General features: G+C 28.4%; 1 protein-coding gene and 1 long non-coding RNA gene across 3 annotated transcripts; one reads left to right on the top strand and one right to left on the bottom strand.

The window, feature by feature from the left end:
- Positions 1 to 3,793: 3,793 nt before the first annotated feature.
- LOC149875832 (uncharacterized) lies at positions 3,794 to 14,005 on the bottom strand. 2 transcript variants are annotated; one of them, XR_016449013.1, is made up of 3 exons: positions 13,991 to 14,005; positions 4,390 to 4,528; positions 3,794 to 3,952 (listed from the first exon to the last, which is right to left on the bottom strand). It is a non-coding gene; the product is annotated as an uncharacterized LOC149875832 (long non-coding RNA). The 2 variants fall into 2 exon arrangements; XR_016449012.1 differs by lacking the exon at positions 13,991 to 14,005 and adding an exon at positions 4,725 to 4,792.
- A 1,107-nt stretch (positions 14,006 to 15,112) lies between these two features.
- LOC149875831 (protein dispatched homolog 1-like) lies at positions 15,113 to 19,997 on the top strand (the record flags this gene model as incomplete). The annotated part of the gene is made up of 4 exons (XM_090076145.1): positions 15,113 to 15,218; positions 16,569 to 16,678; positions 17,963 to 18,098; positions 18,378 to 19,997. Coding segments are annotated over exons 2-4 (1,854 nt in total), but the record flags the coding sequence as incomplete, so codon positions are not given.
- Positions 19,998 to 20,000: the final 3 nt, after the last annotated feature.

The following is a 20,000-nucleotide window of genomic DNA, read 5'->3' as shown; positions in this document are numbered from 1 at the left end:
GACGTACCATGGACGTCTGTGTGCCCACTGGGCATATACTTTTTTTATATTATTTGTTATTATATTATTATCTATTTATTGTTTGTTAATTAATTAATTTTGTTAAATAATAGAAAAACATTTTATAAAATTACGAAGATATAAGTAACCTTACTATGAGTTCAGACAGAATAAAACGTAGAAAAATTGCTGCTGAAATAGCAAGAATAGTGAAAGAAGTATCATGCAATTAATCCGAGTTGTTGAATAATATTTTAGTGTTTAATTCTTCTAAATCATGTGTAATTGTCAAAAATACTTTGTTACCCGAGTCTTCTCCTAAAATTCCCGAAAATTAATGCTGGTTGGATGACAATATAAACTTACCTTTTAGTAACTCTATCATTAGTTTTGAAGAATCTAGTGATAACATCGAATGGAAAGCTTGTTTGCATGATGATTTTGACAGTGATGGTATTGATGGCAACAATTGCGTTACAAAAGTTAATGAAATTGTATCGGATGAATTAAGGCAATGGACGATTGCATTTAACATATCTCATAGTGCTATAAATAAAAATTTTGAAAAGAAGTTTAGTTCTAATAAAACTAAAAAACGGCGTGTATCTTGTTTAATTGAATCTCATTCATCCAATGAATTATTTTTTGCTGCTAATTAAAAATTTAGAGATGAATCAATTATTATTGCTGCCAAGAACGTTTTAAATGTTTCAAATACAGATAAAGCAACTAAATATTCAGCAGACGAAGCACTGGCTTTAATAATTGATGCAAGTCATACAAACGCTTCCTATCTATTGATTAGAAGCAGAGCCTTGGAGAAATAACATTTACCCCGCTTACAATGATGTCAGAGATGCAAAATTGAAATGTTATTCTGCAAACATAACAGTGGAGGACTATTCAGCTTCAGTTCCTTTAAAAGATTTAATAATTCATAATTTGATAAGAATGTGCAGTTCGGGAACCTGTGCAGTTAGGGATAGGGATAGGGATAGGGATAGGGATAGGGATAGGGATAGGGTTAACATCAACAAGATTTTTTTTTTTTAAAAAAATCTAGCGCATGCGTACAAAGTATTGCGCTCCGAGTAGCATATGGCTGCATAGAGCGCATTGCGCTTCAAGTAGCAACGGCCTTTTTTTATATGGCAGGTTGGTCTCCGTGAGTACGTCTTTTCTCAATTGTTTTCAACTTTTTCTTATTTCCGTTTTATCTTTCATAAATCTTCGTGATTAAGTCTTTTCCCAGTTGTTTTTAACTTTTCTTCTTTTTGCTTTATCATTTATTTGTATGAAGAGTGGACGAATCATCTTTTGTACGTCTTTTTCAATCGTTGTTTTAAATATAATTCTCCCTCCTCGCAATAGTCTCCAAGTTACGAGACCGGATATTGAGAGAATACCAGCACTATTTACAGATCTTGAAGACGCTAAAGAATTGAGTTGTTTTTTTTCTTCCTTAAAAAATAAAAAAGAAAATTGTTCTTAAAGATAAAACTTCAAGATTAATTTTCTCCTTCAACTTTGATTGGACGCCGAGCCTATGTTTGAAGAGGATACTGATTTTGTTTGTGGTGTCAGAAAAGCTGCTATCAATGACATAGGATAAGTTGAGTTAACAGATGTAAGTCTTAAAAAAACTTTTTTTTCTAATAAAAAAGATCCTGATTCCACAATTCACTTTTATAGCAAAAATCTATTAAGGTTAGTTTTGGTGTCCTATGATTTAAGTTGTCGATAAAAAACCAGCTGCATTATAGTATTTAAGAAGCCGGAACTCTAAAAAATACCATAGCTTTAACACATAAAATAAATATAAGAATGATCTTCAAAAAACGACGATGTTCAAGCTATGATGATGCTCAAAATATGGAAATAATGAGCAACGTTTCCATGACACTTAAAAAAAGTTTTGAAAATTTAAAAATTTTGTTGGTAATCAAACTGAAATTTTATTTTGAAAACAATGGGACTTTTAATCTTCATAAAAAAATTTTAAGCAGAGAAAATTATTACGGTACAGGTGAAAAATAGTATTCTAAGCGTTGTAGATCATCATGGCCTTTTCACGGCCATGATTATTCACAACGCTTTTTTTTTTAAGGAGATTAAAAGTCCCATTCTTCTCAAAATAGTTTTTTTTATTAACAACCTAAACAAAGGCCTCACCATTTTAAAATCATTTAAAATCATTTAAACAAATTTTAAAAATTTGTGCTGAAAATTAAAGCAAAACTTCTTCCCTCTTTTTTCTTTCCTTTGCAATTTAAAACAAAATCTAGAATGTCAAAATGGAAAATGGGAAAATAGCTGAATTAAACTTAGTTAAGAGATTTAAAAAACATTCCTCCGAGACCAAAAAAGTAATAAACGGGAAATAAGATGATACAAAAATTTTAACAAAAGCATTCTTAATTGCAAGAGCTAAAATAAGAATACATGCACAAATGCTGCGTAGGAACACTGTATTGTAAAATATTGGGTGTATATTTTAATCGTGTGGATTACAATGTAGCTACTGCTTAAATAATAATCATAAATTAATTAAAGGTAATTAAAGACATTCAAAATGACGTACACAAAACAACAGCAACAACAAACAAAACAATAAGAAGATTACGAGCTTACCGTTCAGCTAAATCCTGTTTAGTTAAGTTGCAATAAATATTTCCTAAACGCAGCCTTAGATAGTATTTGTATTTTACCTTCCGCTAAATGACAGTTGATGTGTTGTGAGTGTTAATACATCCAGTCAACCTTAAGTATCTTTCCTCTTTTTTTTTTTGCTGATCTTTAGAAGAAGTTTAGTAGACTAATGTTTAGTAATTTTAAATGCAACTAACGTTTATTTATCAATTAACTGGTAATGAAAAAGAAATCGAAAACGAAATCTAAAGAAACGAATTCTCTTCTTAAAAGGCCTAATGAAACACTATTTTTTAGTATTAGGCTGAATAAATTGGTGTTAAAATATCATCTAACTTGTGATGGTTGTTAATAAGTTGTTTTCGAAGAAGATGCTGTGAGATTTTTAGTAAGATTTTTAGGAAAACTTATTCAATCAACCAAAAAAGCCTAAAAGTCTTCATTTCAACCAAAAATCCTCTTCAAACTAATCATTCTAATTCAAAATAATTTTTTTATTTAAATAATCTTTACTATTGTTTGTATTTGACTTTAAATCGCTCTAGTATTTGTGTTGTCTTATTGTCACGTGTAGCTTTACATCATATCTAATGAAAGTATTCCTTCAAAAAGTAAATGAATTCCATTTTTATTTTAACTCTTAAGAAAGATGTATTCAATATTTATTATTTGGATTTACTTAAAGTTGTTTTTAGCTTCGTGTTATTAATATTATTTCAGGTTGAAAAATTTCAAAGTAGTTTTACATGCATTTTCCACCAAGTTTGAAATTTTGGAACCGCTTTTAATTGTTATATTGCAAAGCTCTGATTAACCTCTTAAATCTCAGGTATCTAAATAGAAATACTGAAGTATATGTAAATATTCCAGTTGATCATCAGCATGACCATACTTACTCTAGGATGGTTGTTATTTACTGTCGATAAGCAACGAAATAAAACTGCTCATTTTTTAATTAAAATTTTTTATTCAAAATCTTTCTAATTAAGTATCCTACATATGAAACACTATGATACATATGCAACACTATGATACATATGCAACATATCATACAATATATATATATATATATATATATATATATATATATATATATATATATATATATATATATATATATATATATATTATACAATATTGATATATCCTACAAATCAAGTTGTTAAATTAAGATCATCACGAGCTTGCGACCTCATTGTCATCTCCAGTCGGAATTTCGTCATCAGGATGAGTTTGAAGAAAATAGTTTCTTCTTCTTTTCGTTTGTTTTTCTTCTTTTGTTCCGCTGTTCATTTCAAAAATGCTAAATAACAATATTTAAATGCTAAATGATAAAAACCCTATATAATAAAAATGCTATATACTTTAACAAATAAAAACTAAAAAAATCAAAAGTAATCACTTACACAAGAGTTAATAAACGCAACTTTGTAAAAAATTTGTCGAAGTAATTAAAAGTGGTACACGTTCTAACAACTTTTTAAAAACCCTAATGTAATTTAAATTGCTTTTAATTGACTGAAAGTTTTGGTTACTTAGAATTTTTATCAATATGACAACAGTCAATGCAATAAGTGTGGGTTTGTTGTTTTGGAACCCGGAACATGGAAAAGAGTTTATTTTGTAAATTTAATAAGCAGCCTCCTAAACATTACATTTTAAAAAAAGCCAACTTGGTGACAAAGTTACAACAATGACGTATTTACATACAATTTAAAAATTAACATTAAGTAGACTTACTAAATTGTCGTACTGCACAACAATTGTTAAGACAGGTAAGACGTTTTTTTTTAAGCTGATAATTTGCTGTAACACGCTGATGACTAAAACCAGTTTTGTCTATATACACATCATATGATTGCATGTGATCAATTCAAATCTAATGCAAGATACACAATTGTATGTCTTCAAAATTAAAACATCTTTTTTACGGTAACGAAGGTAGAAAATATAAAAAACGTCTCAAAAGAAGTACGAAACAAAGTCTAAGGAAAACCTTTATCCACGCTGTAAAGGTTTTTAAGATAATCGCAAAATTTACTTAATTAAAATTAAATAAATATTAACTTTCTTACTGAGGCTAGATGACCACGTTTACGAAGAGCCAAGGACCACGGAGACGTTGCTTACAAACAATAAATGTTCAATTTGCTTTAATACATTTTTGTTGCTAAGATGCGGTTTACTGTTTACTTTGATTAAAACAAAAGATTTATCTGAACCTGCTTTTTTAATTTACTTTTTGTGTAACAACCAAATCAAAATGCGTATAGTAGTTTCATTATGTGCGTCATTTGAAATTTTGAATTGTCATTTATTAGCCATCGTTATAGGAATATACAACCCTGATAAGTAAGTTTCTGCAAAATTTTTTTTTTCTGTACAGTTCGCAATGAAAACGTTGATTGCACAAAAAATGCAGAAAGGAAATATTTGAGAATTAACTTTCTTTTTTATTCTCAATTGCAATTACATTTTGTAATTGTGAAAGTAGCAAATTTCGAGAAATTTGCAATTTTTAAAATTACAAAAACTGTGTTCGGTATTGGGCTGAATTTCGGAGAATTTGAACCCAATACCGAACCATTTTCCAACACAGTTCATTCGAAAGTCTCCTTGTTCTAACAATCTTTTCCAAAAAAAGTTATTTCATTTTAAAGGAGCAAAGATAAAGCATTACAAAACGCCAGAAACATTATAGAAATGGATCCTTTTTATTTTTTTGATGAGGCCATTATGCTTGTCTGGGTTCAAAAACTCGTAATCATAAATAAAAGTAATTTAATTATAGAACATTTAGTAATATAAAATCTGATATTTGAACAATTTGAGCCGACCGATTTGAACGTAATCTACTTGAATGTTTTTTAACAATTTTCATTGCGTCGTGGTAAAAAAGCCTAAAATGTGTTATAAACTTTCATTGCGTCGTGGTAAAAAAGCCTAAAATGTGTTATAAACTTTCATTGCGTCGTGGTAAAAAAGCCTAAAATGTGTTATAAACTTTCATTTAGAAATTACAGCTGACCAGCTGAAAAAAAAAACGAGAATGCACAAATAGAAATTGCTTCGAAATATGTTATAATTCTCAGCACTGCATTTTTATCTGTTTATCATTTTATCAGCACTGCATTTTTATCTGTTTGAAACTTTTTGTTTTTTTAAGATTTCAGGCAGAGAAACATTATTAATACTGTATGTCTTACGAAACATGCACGTATAAAGCCACATTAATAAAACTCATAAATGTGCTAATTCGTGTAAAATTTACACTACAAAATATTTATCACTGTTTATTGCTAAGAATAAGTCTAAGTTGCAGCTTTTTATTGATTTTGCAGACAGTATAAAGCTCATGCATTACTTTGATTGCACGCTTGGCACACTGATTGCATCGTGGTATCTCAATTACAGATGGATCCTGCTTTATGTGATTTTTCAATGAATGCAATCCTTTTTCTTATGGGTGCAATATTTCTGACAAGTCATTTTCATTGTGCATTTGGTTAGTAAACTAATAGTCTGTCCAGCTTTACGAAATGAATCTGCATACCTTCCCCAAACTTGCTCTTCTTGTTGGTATGAAATTAAATGCAAGAATGGCTAGATTGGCTCTTGAATCTCATTTTGTAATTATGATGTTGAGGATTTCCTGAAAATTAATCTATGGGATATGTCCATTTTCTTCAAAGAATTTAAACACTCTCATTATATGATACAAAAATGTCATCTCTCCCGTCTGATTTATCAAAAATTTGTTCTGTTCTATTCACAAACTTTATGTTCCTCATACTTCTTTAAATTTTAAGTTACAAATGAATAATCTATTTTCGGCAACTTGGTGCTACCATCTAGTTTTTCATCCATTCACCAAATGGAGAATTCTGTCTAGAACGTGGTGCTGATAAATTGCGATTTGTTGATATCCTTCTCAGAGAAAATTTTGTCCAGTTGGGCAACTTCTCCATCTTTTTTCCCTTCGTTAACATTGGTTGCATCAGCAATATTCATCTTAGTTGATCTCCAAAAGCTGTATTCATCAAAAACTGTTGTAATTCCTACTGTAATAGTTTTAGCTTTACCATCTCTTAAATGCAATGCGTCTAAGTTCACTCTTGTTCTTAAGTACAGCAATCTAATATTCACTTACCATCAAAATGAAAAGAGCAGTATTCCATAACTTCTCAATTGTTTCAGCCATAATTTTAGCAGCTTTTTTGAATGTTGACTTGAAAATTTCTGCTTGACTTGTAGTTGAAAAATGAATGCAATCATGTGACAGTTAATAAAAAAATTTGAAAATTTTTTTCTGAGATGTTTATTTTTACCTATATATTTTAACAAAAATACATGGTATCGTAGTTTTTTTCAAAAAAAAAATTTTTTTTTGTATTTAGATTTAAAAAAATTTTAGCATTTGATAATAGTTTCATCTGATTGGATGAAATTTCAAAAGCAAAGAAATTCAGTTTTCTTCCATTTATCAAGTGAAGAACAGCTTTCTGCAAATTTACTTTTAAAAAGTTTGTTTGAACGTCTTCCAGGTTTGAACGTCTTCTTTGGTTCTTTGGTTCTTTTGGCTTATGAAAGCACACCAAACTTTTTGAACAGTTAGCAATGTGTTCTGTTAATCTTCCTCATTATTTTATCAGTAAATAAATTGCTGCATCATTCCAACAGATCTTTCTGAATGATCATTTACTACAATTTAAGATTTGGCATAATTATGAAAGCTTTTAAAAGCAGGTTGAGTAAATCAATACTCAGGGGGAAGCCAATCTTTTATCCTTTGTTCCTCTAATCCAATTCTATCAAACATAAGATATGAAAATTCATCAACCAACAGATTTCAACCAACAAATTCACTAATTTCGTTTCCCATTTTTGTTTTATCTTTTATATCTATTTTTGATTTGTTTTTAGTATTGTACCATGTAGAAATCTGCATTTTAAAAGTTAGAACTGCTTTTGCAAGATTTTTAAATGACATATCATCATCCGACAAAGCAAGAGGAATTATTGTTGAATCTAAATACCAACTATGTTTGTAAAGAGATTTTAAAATTGCATCAAAAGCATCTGGTTTGGTACAGTTGCTGTGCAGTTGCATTTGGTGTATTGCTTTTAAATCAAGAAAGGAAACTTCACTTGCAAATCTAACTCAATCAGGAGCTGATCTGACAGATTTCAAATGTAGACTGGCTACATTTGAAATCTGTCAGATCAGCTCCTGATTAAAGATATTGAGTTATATTGAGTTATATATATATATATATATATATATATATATATATATATATATATATATATATATATATATATATATACAGGGCCGCCGAGAGCCTTCAAGCCGTCCGGGACAAAACCTTTTTTGGCGCCCTTATAGATTTCGCTTCATATATATACTTAGCATAGAAGAAAAAAAGTACATTATGCCTTTATAGCTACTTTAACTTTATTTCATTTTTTGCTAACTAACCGCAACATAAACAATTCCTAACTTAAAAAAAAGTTTTGAGCTTTTTTTGAGGCAAAATTATAAATTACTTCATCATATGACAATGATTTCGCGAGATCATTTTCAATGGACAAGATCATAAGATTTGAAAGTCGCTCTTGTCCCATGGTGGCTCTAAAATGGTTTTTTATAATCTTAAGTCTACTAAAAGATCTTTCACCCTCTGCAACGGATATTGGCGTTGTGTGAAAAATGATTAATTTCGAAAATATTCGTAAATTGCTTCGAAAATAATATATATATATATATATATATATATATATATATATATATATATATATATATATATATATATATATATATATATATATATATATATATATATATATATATATATATATATATATATATATATATATATATATATATATATATATATATATATATATATATATATATATATATATATATATATTTCTACTAAATCACCTTCAAACCAACGTAATTCTTGGAGCATTTGTTTATTTTTTTCACATTCTTTTACCCTTTTGGAAGCCAATGCCCTATTTTGGGCACCAGAAAGTTTTTTACGATTCATTATTAACAGTTACTGTAAATAACCGTACGCATCAATAAAATAATAGCATTGTCAACTACGCAAACTCATCAAAAAATTATAAACTCAATCTCAAAAAGCTAATGTCATAAATCAATATTTCAATAGTTAAATATAAATCTTAAACATGAATTACCATAAATAAGTTGATCGTAAAGAGTTGAAAAATATTTACTATTCCTTTCTAAATTCTGAATAGAATTATTTCTAAATTGTATTCACAGTTTGTTATATTTTACTTTGGCATCTGGCGCCCCATCGACATCTGCCGCCAGGGACAAACTGTCCCTTTGGCCCCCCCCTCTCGGCGTCCCTATATATATATATATATATATATATATATATACACACACACACACACACACACACACACACACACACACACACACACACACACACACACACACACACACACACACACACACACACACACACACACACACACACACACACACACAAATATATAAACACAATATATAAACACAATAATCAATGGAAACAATTGCTAAAGCTGTGGATGATTTTCCTATGAGGTTAAAAAAGTGCATCCAGGTAGAGAGAGGACATTTTGAGAATATGTAAATAACTATGTCTGACGAACTGTGTACATACATTCATAACCTGTTTTTCAAATGAAATATACTGTGTTGTAAATAAAATACTGTGTTTTGCGAAATGGCCCCGAACTTTTTACGCACCCTGTCCTTGTTTCCTCTTGCATAGATGAACAAAAAACTCGTTCCAAATCATCAATCCAATGGACTTTCTGCCGTTGGTTAATCGTCCAAATTTTGAATTTGGGACTCGAAGCCAGTTTTTTGTTTTTATTTCATTAGCGTAACAGTGGTAATTTCATTTCAATTTGGCTAGTTAACCTACGTTTATTGAAGCGTCTTTCAAAAGTTGTAACACTTAAGGGGTTATTTCGACAAAGCATTAACTCTACTATGAGTTCTCGTGCATTCAATCTTCTATTTCACATGCTCTGTCGAATTAGTATATTATCTTTTCATTTTGTGGCAACACAAGTTCTTCCGGTGCTTTTTTTACTTTGTAGTTTTTAGATTCTTTATGTATTTCAGATTAATCTGCACAACTCTAGAACACTCTGTGAAATATTTCTTTAAAAATATACAATCTTCATATAGTATTAATATATGAGGGGGAGGTAAAAAGTACACTTTCGATCAACCAATGGCTAATGAGAAATATTTTTTTTCCAGAATTATGGTTGGTATTTATAACCACGTAGAGTCAGAAACTATCAAACCTTTTGATCAAGTACTGAATTACGTAATGATTGTGTTTTCAATCAAAAATCCCATTGAAGTAATTTAGAAACCAAAAGTTGTGCTTTGTAATAAGATCCAGGTCCCTAACTAGGTTATATAACTTAATTTGATTAATAAAGTAGGGTTCCTTTGTTTAAAGTGTTTCATACTCTATACTGGTATTTGACTGCATGTGAATTGGACCAGTTTTTCATCAAAATCCCAATTTAAAACACAGAAGAAAAAGATTTGGATAATGAATCTTTGTATTTTGTAATTCTTTTGATAAAAAAATCTTAGGATTATAAAAAAGTATCAATTGGCCACGTGACTCTTCGGTTTATGGCGAATATTTTTAATCCCTAAAGAAATTTAAGGTGGGCTGCCATTTAACCATTTTTTTTTAATTGTTGACATAAAAAATATAGCATAAATAAGGCGCTAAAAATTAAGATTTCGCATCCAAAATAAATCCTTTCTTTATAGCTAGTGTAAATTCACCACAGAAGTAATAGAAATTATTAAAACAGTTTTTATAGCATTTTCTAAATATTAAAATATATATTTATTATAAATAAACATTAACACTTCATGTTTCGTTTAAAAAAATTAAAAATTAAGATAAAAAAGTCTCTATAATATTCAAATGAATATAAAGGCAAAATCTTTTGGCAAATATTTGGATATCTTTATCTAACAGTCCTCCGTTTATAGTAACAGGAGGTAAAAAATTTGACGCAAGCGAGCTATTAAGATATCATCAAAAACTAAACTTCTTGCAAAAGTTCTGAATTATTTTTAAAACTATCATTACTTTACAATCATCCAGGAAAATTTCCTGATATAGTTTTATTGTTCATTTCACGCTTTTATTTTTGTTTGCTATTTCTAATCGTCAAAGCACTATTTCAGATTGTTATTTTTTTTTAATGGTATTTTCTTAATGTAGCACAGTGGGCCAGAATGCAGTTTTACTGGACAAAATTCGTAACTAATTTAATATTAGAGCTATATTCACTAAAATTAGTATGAGTACTAATATGATGTCTGCGCTTTTTATGAAGGTAATATTTTTTTATTTCGTTGCTATGGATACCTTTATTTTGCTTAGCAACAACCTACTTTTGTTATCTGCAGATATTTTATAAGTGCTATATTCACTAAATTTGGCATGAGTACCAATATGAGATCATACTTCTTACAAAAGTGATAATTTTTTAAATTTAGTTGTTATGGATACTTATATTGCTTAGTTACCGGATACTTTCCTTAGTTACAAAGTGGTAAATTGATATTTGAATATTTTATCGGATTTTTGACCCACCTATATTGAATAACAATTGAGTATTTAGGTAAATAATGTTTTAGGAATAATAAAAGCAAAAAGTAGTGCAAGAAAACATTATCAATTTTAAATTACATCAAAAAATTATAAAACAATAATATCGTTTGAAGATTGTTTAAGTAACTGTAAAACATCTGAAGGAAATGCTTTATGATTTTTTTGGTGTGATGTTGATTTACGCAGTGATGAAATAACAGGATCACTGGAAGCTAGGAGTCTATTGATAAGATCAGTATTTGTTGCTTTTCTGGATGTTTTTCGGCTGAAATTTTTGCGATAAGATTTGAAGTCTTTATTTCTAGCCTCTTGAGCTTCCTCTGATATAAGTCCGATGGTTAATGTAAGGCTTTTAATTATGTCATGTCAATGTATCAATACTTTGGGAACTGATTGAGCCATGTAAAACCATGGATAAAGGGACACATATGGTCTAAAAGTGTCAAAACAATAATCCTTGAATTTTAAGCAGTCTATTTCATATCCTGAAGAGAGCGTTACTAAGATAATGCAAAATCTAAATATAAGGTTTTGATCAATACCCAGAATTTCAGCTGTTTGTTAATATGCTGCAAAAGCACGCCTTGAGCTATTGCCATCATCGCTTGTTCCAGAACCAACACTTTTAGGGAAATCAACAACAAGTCCCATTTTGTTCATAAAATCAGTCTGAATCTTTCGTTTAGCTACAGATGTCTTTTCTTTGTGTTCTTTAGATCTTGCTTGCCACTTTCTTGTTTCTTTTTTATATGCAATGTGAAATACCATCTCAAAAAATCCAATCCATGCATGAAGACTGGAAAGACAATATTTGAACTCTCTGTTAAATTAACCTCTTAAGAGGTTAATTTAATCTCTGTTAAATTAACCTCATAAGAATTATGAATCTCATTTTAATACATACCCCCAATATTGTGTACTTAACGCAATTAAAATACTGTTCAAACAACGTTAATGCAAAAGTGAGTTGTTGCTATGCAAAATTTAGTACCATAGCAACCAAGTTAAAACATACATAAAATCTGAACGGGGATTTAAGTGGACGAACAATCAATTAAAACTCGATTGAAGCATCATATAGCTCAAATAAATATAAGACAACACATGGGAAATTGTGGTAATTATTAGTTATTGTGCGGCAAAAAATAAGTTTCTTAAGAAATTTTTTTTTTTAATCTGTGGATTTCAAAGTATAACTGATATAACATGCTATGACAAATTTATTTCACACATTTGGTTTTTCTTATCTCTGAATACTCTAAAATAACATGTACTAGTTTTTTGTTTCAAAAACGTAGATGTAATTGAAATATAACACAACGTTGATGTCACCGTTAATTACTTATTTATAATTTTTTTTTTTTTTTTTTTTTTATCTCAGTATTCAAATGCTTAGAGTCCTGGTAACTAAGGGATTTAATATAAATAAATTATCAATAAATTTCTCCTAATATATGTAGATACTAAAATTAAATAGGTTTTTAAGATTAGACAACTAAAATTTTTCCCATTTTGTCCACCTACTGGCCCACTGTGTGTAGGTATGTGCGTATCTGCGATTTACGGCACCGATTTTAAAGTTAAAATCTGTGACCATCTTTTCACCGCGTGCTCGAGGTAGGTGTCGTAAGGATGGATTTTTCTCGTCTTTTTTTTAGAATTTTATATTGACTTAGATAATATTTTAAAAGTAGAGTGTTGTAAGTTTATTGCAATTTGTTTTTTTTTTTGCAGTTACTAACGTTTTTAGTGATTTCATTGCTATTGAAAACTTCATTCCTGTTCTGGAGGTGAATTGACATTGAAGGGATGATGGGTTTTTTTCTAACTTTTGAATCAATTTTCTATATCTATTTTTTATGTACCTGCCAAATTTTATTAAAAAATAATGACACGCTCATATTCTATTTTTGCACGCAGTAAAGGTACCAAATATTCTTCTGTTGGAGAGGTTGGGGGGATTCAAGATTATGAACATTTTGTACTTTTTTATTCATTAAAAAATTGTTTTTTTAGAAAAATGAAACTTTATTTAAAATATTGGTGATTTTTTTAAAGTATTCAAAACATGATTTAGGGCCTGTTTATATGGAAAGCGGGCTGGCTCGACAAACGAGCCAGCCCGTTTGCCGAGATCTCGACGTCGTCCTTATTTCAACTTAATTTTATTTTGCGTTTATATGAATAAACGAACTAGCCCGAATCGCTATCCGGCCAGCTCGTTTATTCATATAAACGCAAAATAAAATTAAGTTAAAATATTGATGACGTCGATATCTCGGCAAACGGGCTGGCTCGTTTGCCGAGCCAGCCCGCTTTCCATATAAACAGCCCCTCACACACAAAAACACAAAAAAAAACCATATTCTGTTATTAGTTGAATAAAAATATAATCGAGGCAAAGTAATGCGTTAAAAACTAAACAATGAAGTTCAATTATAAAACCACCGTAAGCCGAACGCTAATTTTTTAAGTTGGTTGCAGTTTTCTTAAGCATTCCTTATAATGAATTTTTGTCACTTAAATGGGCATAACTTTTAGTAGAATCATTAGTTTTTTATGAAATTTTCACCATCGTTATACTGATTGAAAGCTCTTTACAATGATGTAAAATAATTAAATAGCTGAATAGTTTAAAAATTTTGCACACATACCTACTTAATGGGATTATCCCGGGTGGATTTTTTTTTGTTAAAATCCATACAAAAGTTGCACCAAAACATCTAGTGATAGAACTACTAACCAAAATATCAATTTCTCATTTTCTCCCAAAAATTTTCATTGATACCGGTATCTACATAAAAAACAAAATCAAACCGCAAAAACTACAAAAATAGTAAAGTTTTTGTTTGCTTTTTGAAGTTTTATTGATTTGTTGTTCAAAAATCAAAACAACAAGTTAAGAACTCTTTTTATGACGTTTTTATGACGTTTAAGTTCGAAAAATAGGTGACAATTAAATAGCAAACCTAAAGTTGACCTTTAGTCTCTGCTAATCACATGTGCAAAATTACAAAAGCTCTATTCTTTCTTTAGTTTTAAACTGTATCGTCTTTTTAAGTATGGTAAGCCAGCAACTGAAGACTGATTGCCAAAAAAAGTCCAACAGTTAACTGACGTCTAAGCTATACAATAATTACCAATTGATTTTTTAAAATTTAACTTAGATAATCATTTTTGTAGGTTTTAAGTTCTTTCTTCAAAAGTTGTCTAAAGTTGTGTTGCTGAACCTGTTTGCTAATATAAATTGTAAAATATATTTTTTATCGATTGTATTGTTAACAAATATTGCCATTAATAATTATAAAGGTTAATTTTATACTTTACTTAAAACTTTTAAAAATTGGCTCATTGAAAAGATCTCCTTGTCTTTGAAGACTAATTACTTACTGGATTCACCAATATTTTTTCATTAACTATTCATCAACTTTTCTGTTTACGTATTGTTGTAAAGATTTTTTCTTTTAAATTCAAAATAAACACAGTAAATTTTGTTGTAACAATAATTAGAGGACAAAAAAGAAACATTCTTTAATGACAAGATTCCCTTTTTTCTACTTTCTTTCTTTCTTACTTTTGCAACCAAATTCCAAAAATGGGATCACATTTTACATATTATAACTAGCTATTGTAGCTAAAGAACACCTTTCTAAAAAATTATTTACAAAGAACACCTTTTTGAAAAATTATTCATAAAGGAACTTAGTATTTAATGATTGCTTCCTTTTACTGTGTTAAATCCGACAGGTTTAAACAAGATATTTCTGAATTAAGATTTTGTTTCCTTATGTATTTGAAGTTGAAAAACAAACATACAACATGTTTTTTCACTTCCTTTTGTCATTTCAAAACAATATAAATTAGAGCTCTGCATTACGAACGGTAAGTTTGAAGTAATTTTTTTTATTAATAGGTAAAAATTACGAAGTTAATCGTAATTTTCATGTACTTCTCTCGTTAGTTCACATTTAAATTCGTAAACACTCTAATTTTTGAAAAAAATTTACAGATGCCTCGTCAAATATGAATCAGATGAAAGTTTCGTCTCCTTCCTCGCAAATAAAAATTAATTGAAATTTGTCGCATAATTTAATTACTTTTTTTTTGCGTGGGTGGGAACCAATTTATCACTTAATTGTAATTTTTTTACATAACTTGTGTTGTGTGTTGCAAATTTGGTACAGAACGCTAAATTTAAGTGAGCAAGATGTTATCGTGGAAACCGAATTAAGTTTGTCTAAAGGCCATCGTTTCCAACCTTATAAAGAACTATTTAAAAGTTTCTTCCCTCTATCATTACTGTAGATTATATTTTGATAATAATTAGATATTATCAAGATATAATCTTCAGTCTCGTGTGATATATTTAGCTTCTAGGTATCTAGAATCATTGAATGAAAGACTGGTATATAATTCCATAATATGTAAAAGATTTTCTGAAATGGTATGTTTGCTTATTACTACACCTTATAAGTAAAATATTCTCAGAAGCAGATCGACTATCTTATTCTTGTTGGTGTGTTTTTTTTGTTGGTGTGCTTTTTAGTTTGTTTGTTTTTTTAACTTTTTTTTTTTTTTATTGACTTAACATAATTTTTTATGTATTTTTAAAATATTATTTCATTAATAACAAATTATTTCCATTGTGCTGTATGCTTAGTAAATAAGTCATAAAGAAGGATAATAGTTTAACAATTCAGTATATAATTTTGATTATTTTACTCTAGATATAATACTATATAGATTTAATATGATTTTTTAAGTAACTTGAACAAAACAGAATAATTTTTTATGCTTCTTTGCTTAAAAAATATATCTGTTTTACTTAAGTGACTTAAAAAATCATATTTTGTATAATATTTGTATGTTGCTATGTTTTGTTGTAAATAATATATATTTCTATTTAGTTATGATATAGTTTTAAGTAAATATTTGTAAAAAGCTTATGTGAATTTCTGATTTTAAAACCTATTGTGGATATACATTTTCAAAACTGTAAAAGATAAAGTAAATACCATTTTTAAATAATGAATATTTGTACATGTAGTTTTTCATTTAATTGTATAGTAATTATGTAGTAATTGTATAGTAATTGTATACTAATTTCATTTAATTGTATAGTAATTAGTAGTTTTTTTCTCTAATCCAAAAATTTTTATTTTTGTATTAAGATATTCTTAACATATAAAAAAAACTTTACACATTTAATTCTAAAATTTATTTTATGTTTAGATATATCCTAAAATGACTTCCTATGAAGAAAATGTTGACCAAAGAGAAGTTGTTTATGCTAAAAAAAGGCAAAAGGAAGGGAATGATAAATTTGCCAAATTAATGACACCGTATGCCTTTTTTCTCCAAGTCCAATATATATATATATATATATATATATATATATATATATATATATATATATATATATATATATATATATATATATATATATATATATATATATATATATATATATATATATATATTAGACATGTCCAAAAAACAACTTTTTTAAAAAATGTCTGAGCACAGCTGCTAAATATGTTCTATGTAATAAATTAATACTAAATTTAAAAAATTTTTGAATAAAAAAAATTTTTAGGGGTCGCTCAAGACCCTTAAATATCAGACGAGTCCCTAATATTTTGAAAAAAAAAGTTTTTTAAAACCATATCATGTTGGGTCTCAAAAGAAGTGAAATTTTATAAAAATTTCAAAAATAATAAAAAAAGTTTATAAAAAACACAAATTAAAAAGTTTATTAAAAAAAACTTTAAAAATATGCACTTTTTTATTTTTTGTTAAAAAACGATAGTTTTTAATTCATAAAATTTGAACTGGTAATTTTTATATAAAATAGTTAATATTTTTGAAATTTTTATAAAATTTCACTTCTTTTGAGACCCAACATGATATGGTTTTAAAAAACTTTTTTTTTCAAAATATTAGGGACTTGTCTGATGTTTAAGGGTCTTGAGCAACCCCTAAAAATTTTTTTTATTCAAAAATTTTTTAAATTTAGTATTAATTTATTACAAAGAACACATTTAGCGGCTGTGCTCAGACATTTTTAAAAAAAGTTGTTTTTTGGACATGTCTAATATATATGTATGTATCTATGTATCTATGTATGTATCTATGTATCTATGTATCTATGTATCTATGTATGTATCTATGTATCTATGTATGTATGTATGTATGTATCTATCTATCTATCTATCTATCTATCTATCTATCTATCTATCTATGTATGTATGTATCTATGTATGTATGTATGTATGTATGTATGTATGTATGTATGTATGTATGTATGTATGTATGTATGTATGTATGTATGTATGTATGTATGTATGTATGTATGTATGTATAAAAATGTTTTAATACAAAGCTACTGTAGATAAAAACCATGTTTTGATCAAGATTTTGATTAGAATTAAACATTTTTAACAAAATTCTATATACTATTATACAAACAGTTAAAAATAAACAAAAACTGTAAGCAATCCTATCTTTAAAGATCTTAATTCTTCAAATACTTTTAACAACCTTTAAAGATTTTTACATCTTTAAATTATAGAAGAGTTAAGTATTTGGTAAAATTTTTGAGCTAATTATCCTTTTTTTAATTCTAGGTATGCAAGCTTTCTTGTTAAGTATCCTTTCGTAGTTGTCATATGTTTAGTGATAATTGTGGTTATAACAGATCTGCTCAGTGTTTTGAAAGTGCTTGGTGCAAAAGACTTCCCTAATTTTGAAGAGCCAACAAAGGTGTGTATAGTAATGTAAAGATGTATATTAAATGTTTATAAGATTTATTGAGGGACTTTTAGTATTGTTAACCTGTTTATACAGCAAATTACAAAAATGCTCTCAAAATTTTGATCTCATGATATGTGAAGTTCTTATCTGGATTTAAACCTAATACTGTTATCAAATTTTATTAACACCTGATTTTTGATATTTTATTTGTTAGAAAATAAGTGTATGTAAAGGTCTGATATTTTATTTAGGAAGATTTCCAATTTTATGTTGTTATTTAAAATTTAGGGCTTTGAACCTCGTGGTACAACATTGTCATCACGATACAAATCTTTGCAAAATATTTTGTATCAGAAAGAAATATTGACTGGAAATGCATCTCACAGACATATAAGAAGCACTGAGTTGATTTCTTTTGACTTTTTAGACACTTACATTGCTGGCTGTGTGCTTGTTTTTGAACAAAAAGACAAAAAAGATTTGTTTGCATATATGCAAAGTATATGCAAGCTACACAAAGAGATTTTGTTAGACTTTCCTGGTTATCATCAATACTTTAGAAGAGATGTTATGAGCCACCATATTCCTAACTATATTGCTCAGTTTTACAATAAAACTGATTGCTTTAGCATCAATGAAACTGATGTTCATAATTTTAAAAACTTACTTATTGAGTGCATCCCTTTTTATAAAAACAATACAATAACTAACTGCAAAGATAGTGATACAAATTGTAGAGAATATTCTTGGTCAAACTGTTTTAAGCATGAATCAATATCATCTCAACAAGTGGCACTGATGTTTTATAATGTTTTCTTTTATTTAGTTGAAAAGGCTTGGGTGGATAATCCTATTCAGCCATTAACAGCAACTATTAGTGTTAATCCCAATTCCTTTTGGAATAGTGTCATTCAGAAAAATTTCTTTAAACCACTTTATGAGAAGTATCTGACCGACCTTTCAAAGACAAGTCGTTATGGTGTTCACATTAGCAGCTTTGAATTTTTTGATTTTAAGAACTATATGTTTCAGTCCGCTATAGTAACTCAGTCTGCATTAATTATCACTGCTATCTTGGTTGTAATTTTTTTTTTATGGTACTATAGTGGATCATTTTTTATTAGCATAATGACTCTCACCTGTATTTTAGTTTCAATTACAGTTTCTTATTTTGTTTACGGGAGAGTATTTAACTTAGATTTCTTTCCATTTTTAAACATGGTGACTCTGATTTTTCTTGTTGGTGTGGGAGCAGATGATGCTTTTGTTTATATGGGAGTTTGGGAAGAGGCTAAACAGTGGTATGTATTAAAAAGTTGTGAATATTATCATGAGTATTTAATCATATGGACTATACATGCTTTGAGACATGCCATCCTGCCAATGTTTGTTACATCATTCACTACAGCTGCAGCCTTTTATGCTAATATTTTCTCTCACATAACTTCAATAAAGTGCTTTGGTCTATATGCTGGGACAGCAATTATTGTAAATTATTTGCTAATGATTACTTTTTTTCCAGTTGTTGTGATTTTGCATGAAAAATATATCAAAAATTTCATGGCTAATTTTTGGCCATGCTGTTGTTCTACTGACTTTATTGTAGGTAAACCTCAGGTAACAAATGGTAACACTTCAAAATTTAAAGCATTGGTCTTGTCTCTATCGAATTTTGTGTTTAACCAGTTCATTCCCAGTATATTGCGAAGATTTAAATTTTTTTGGGTCATATTTTTTGTTCTTCTTGGTATTGGTGGGCTTATAATAACATTTTTCAAACCAGGACTCCAATTACCTTCTTCTCAAGAGTTCCAGATGTTTGGTAGTGGGACTTCAATAGAGCAGTACACTTTGAAAGACAAAAAGAGATTTGCATTTAATAAGGGTAGTTACCAAATGGAAGCAACTTTT

The sequence above is a fragment of the Hydra viridissima genome, unplaced genomic scaffold, assembly GCF_058129835.1.
Source record: "Hydra viridissima isolate aposymbiotic clone 2 unplaced genomic scaffold, HvirCarnegie_v1 scaffold_147, whole genome shotgun sequence".
Taxonomy (NCBI): Eukaryota; Metazoa; Cnidaria; class Hydrozoa; order Anthoathecata; family Hydridae; genus Hydra; species Hydra viridissima.
Note: the sequence above shows the minus strand (reverse complement) of the source record. Positions and strands in the feature narration are given on the sequence as shown.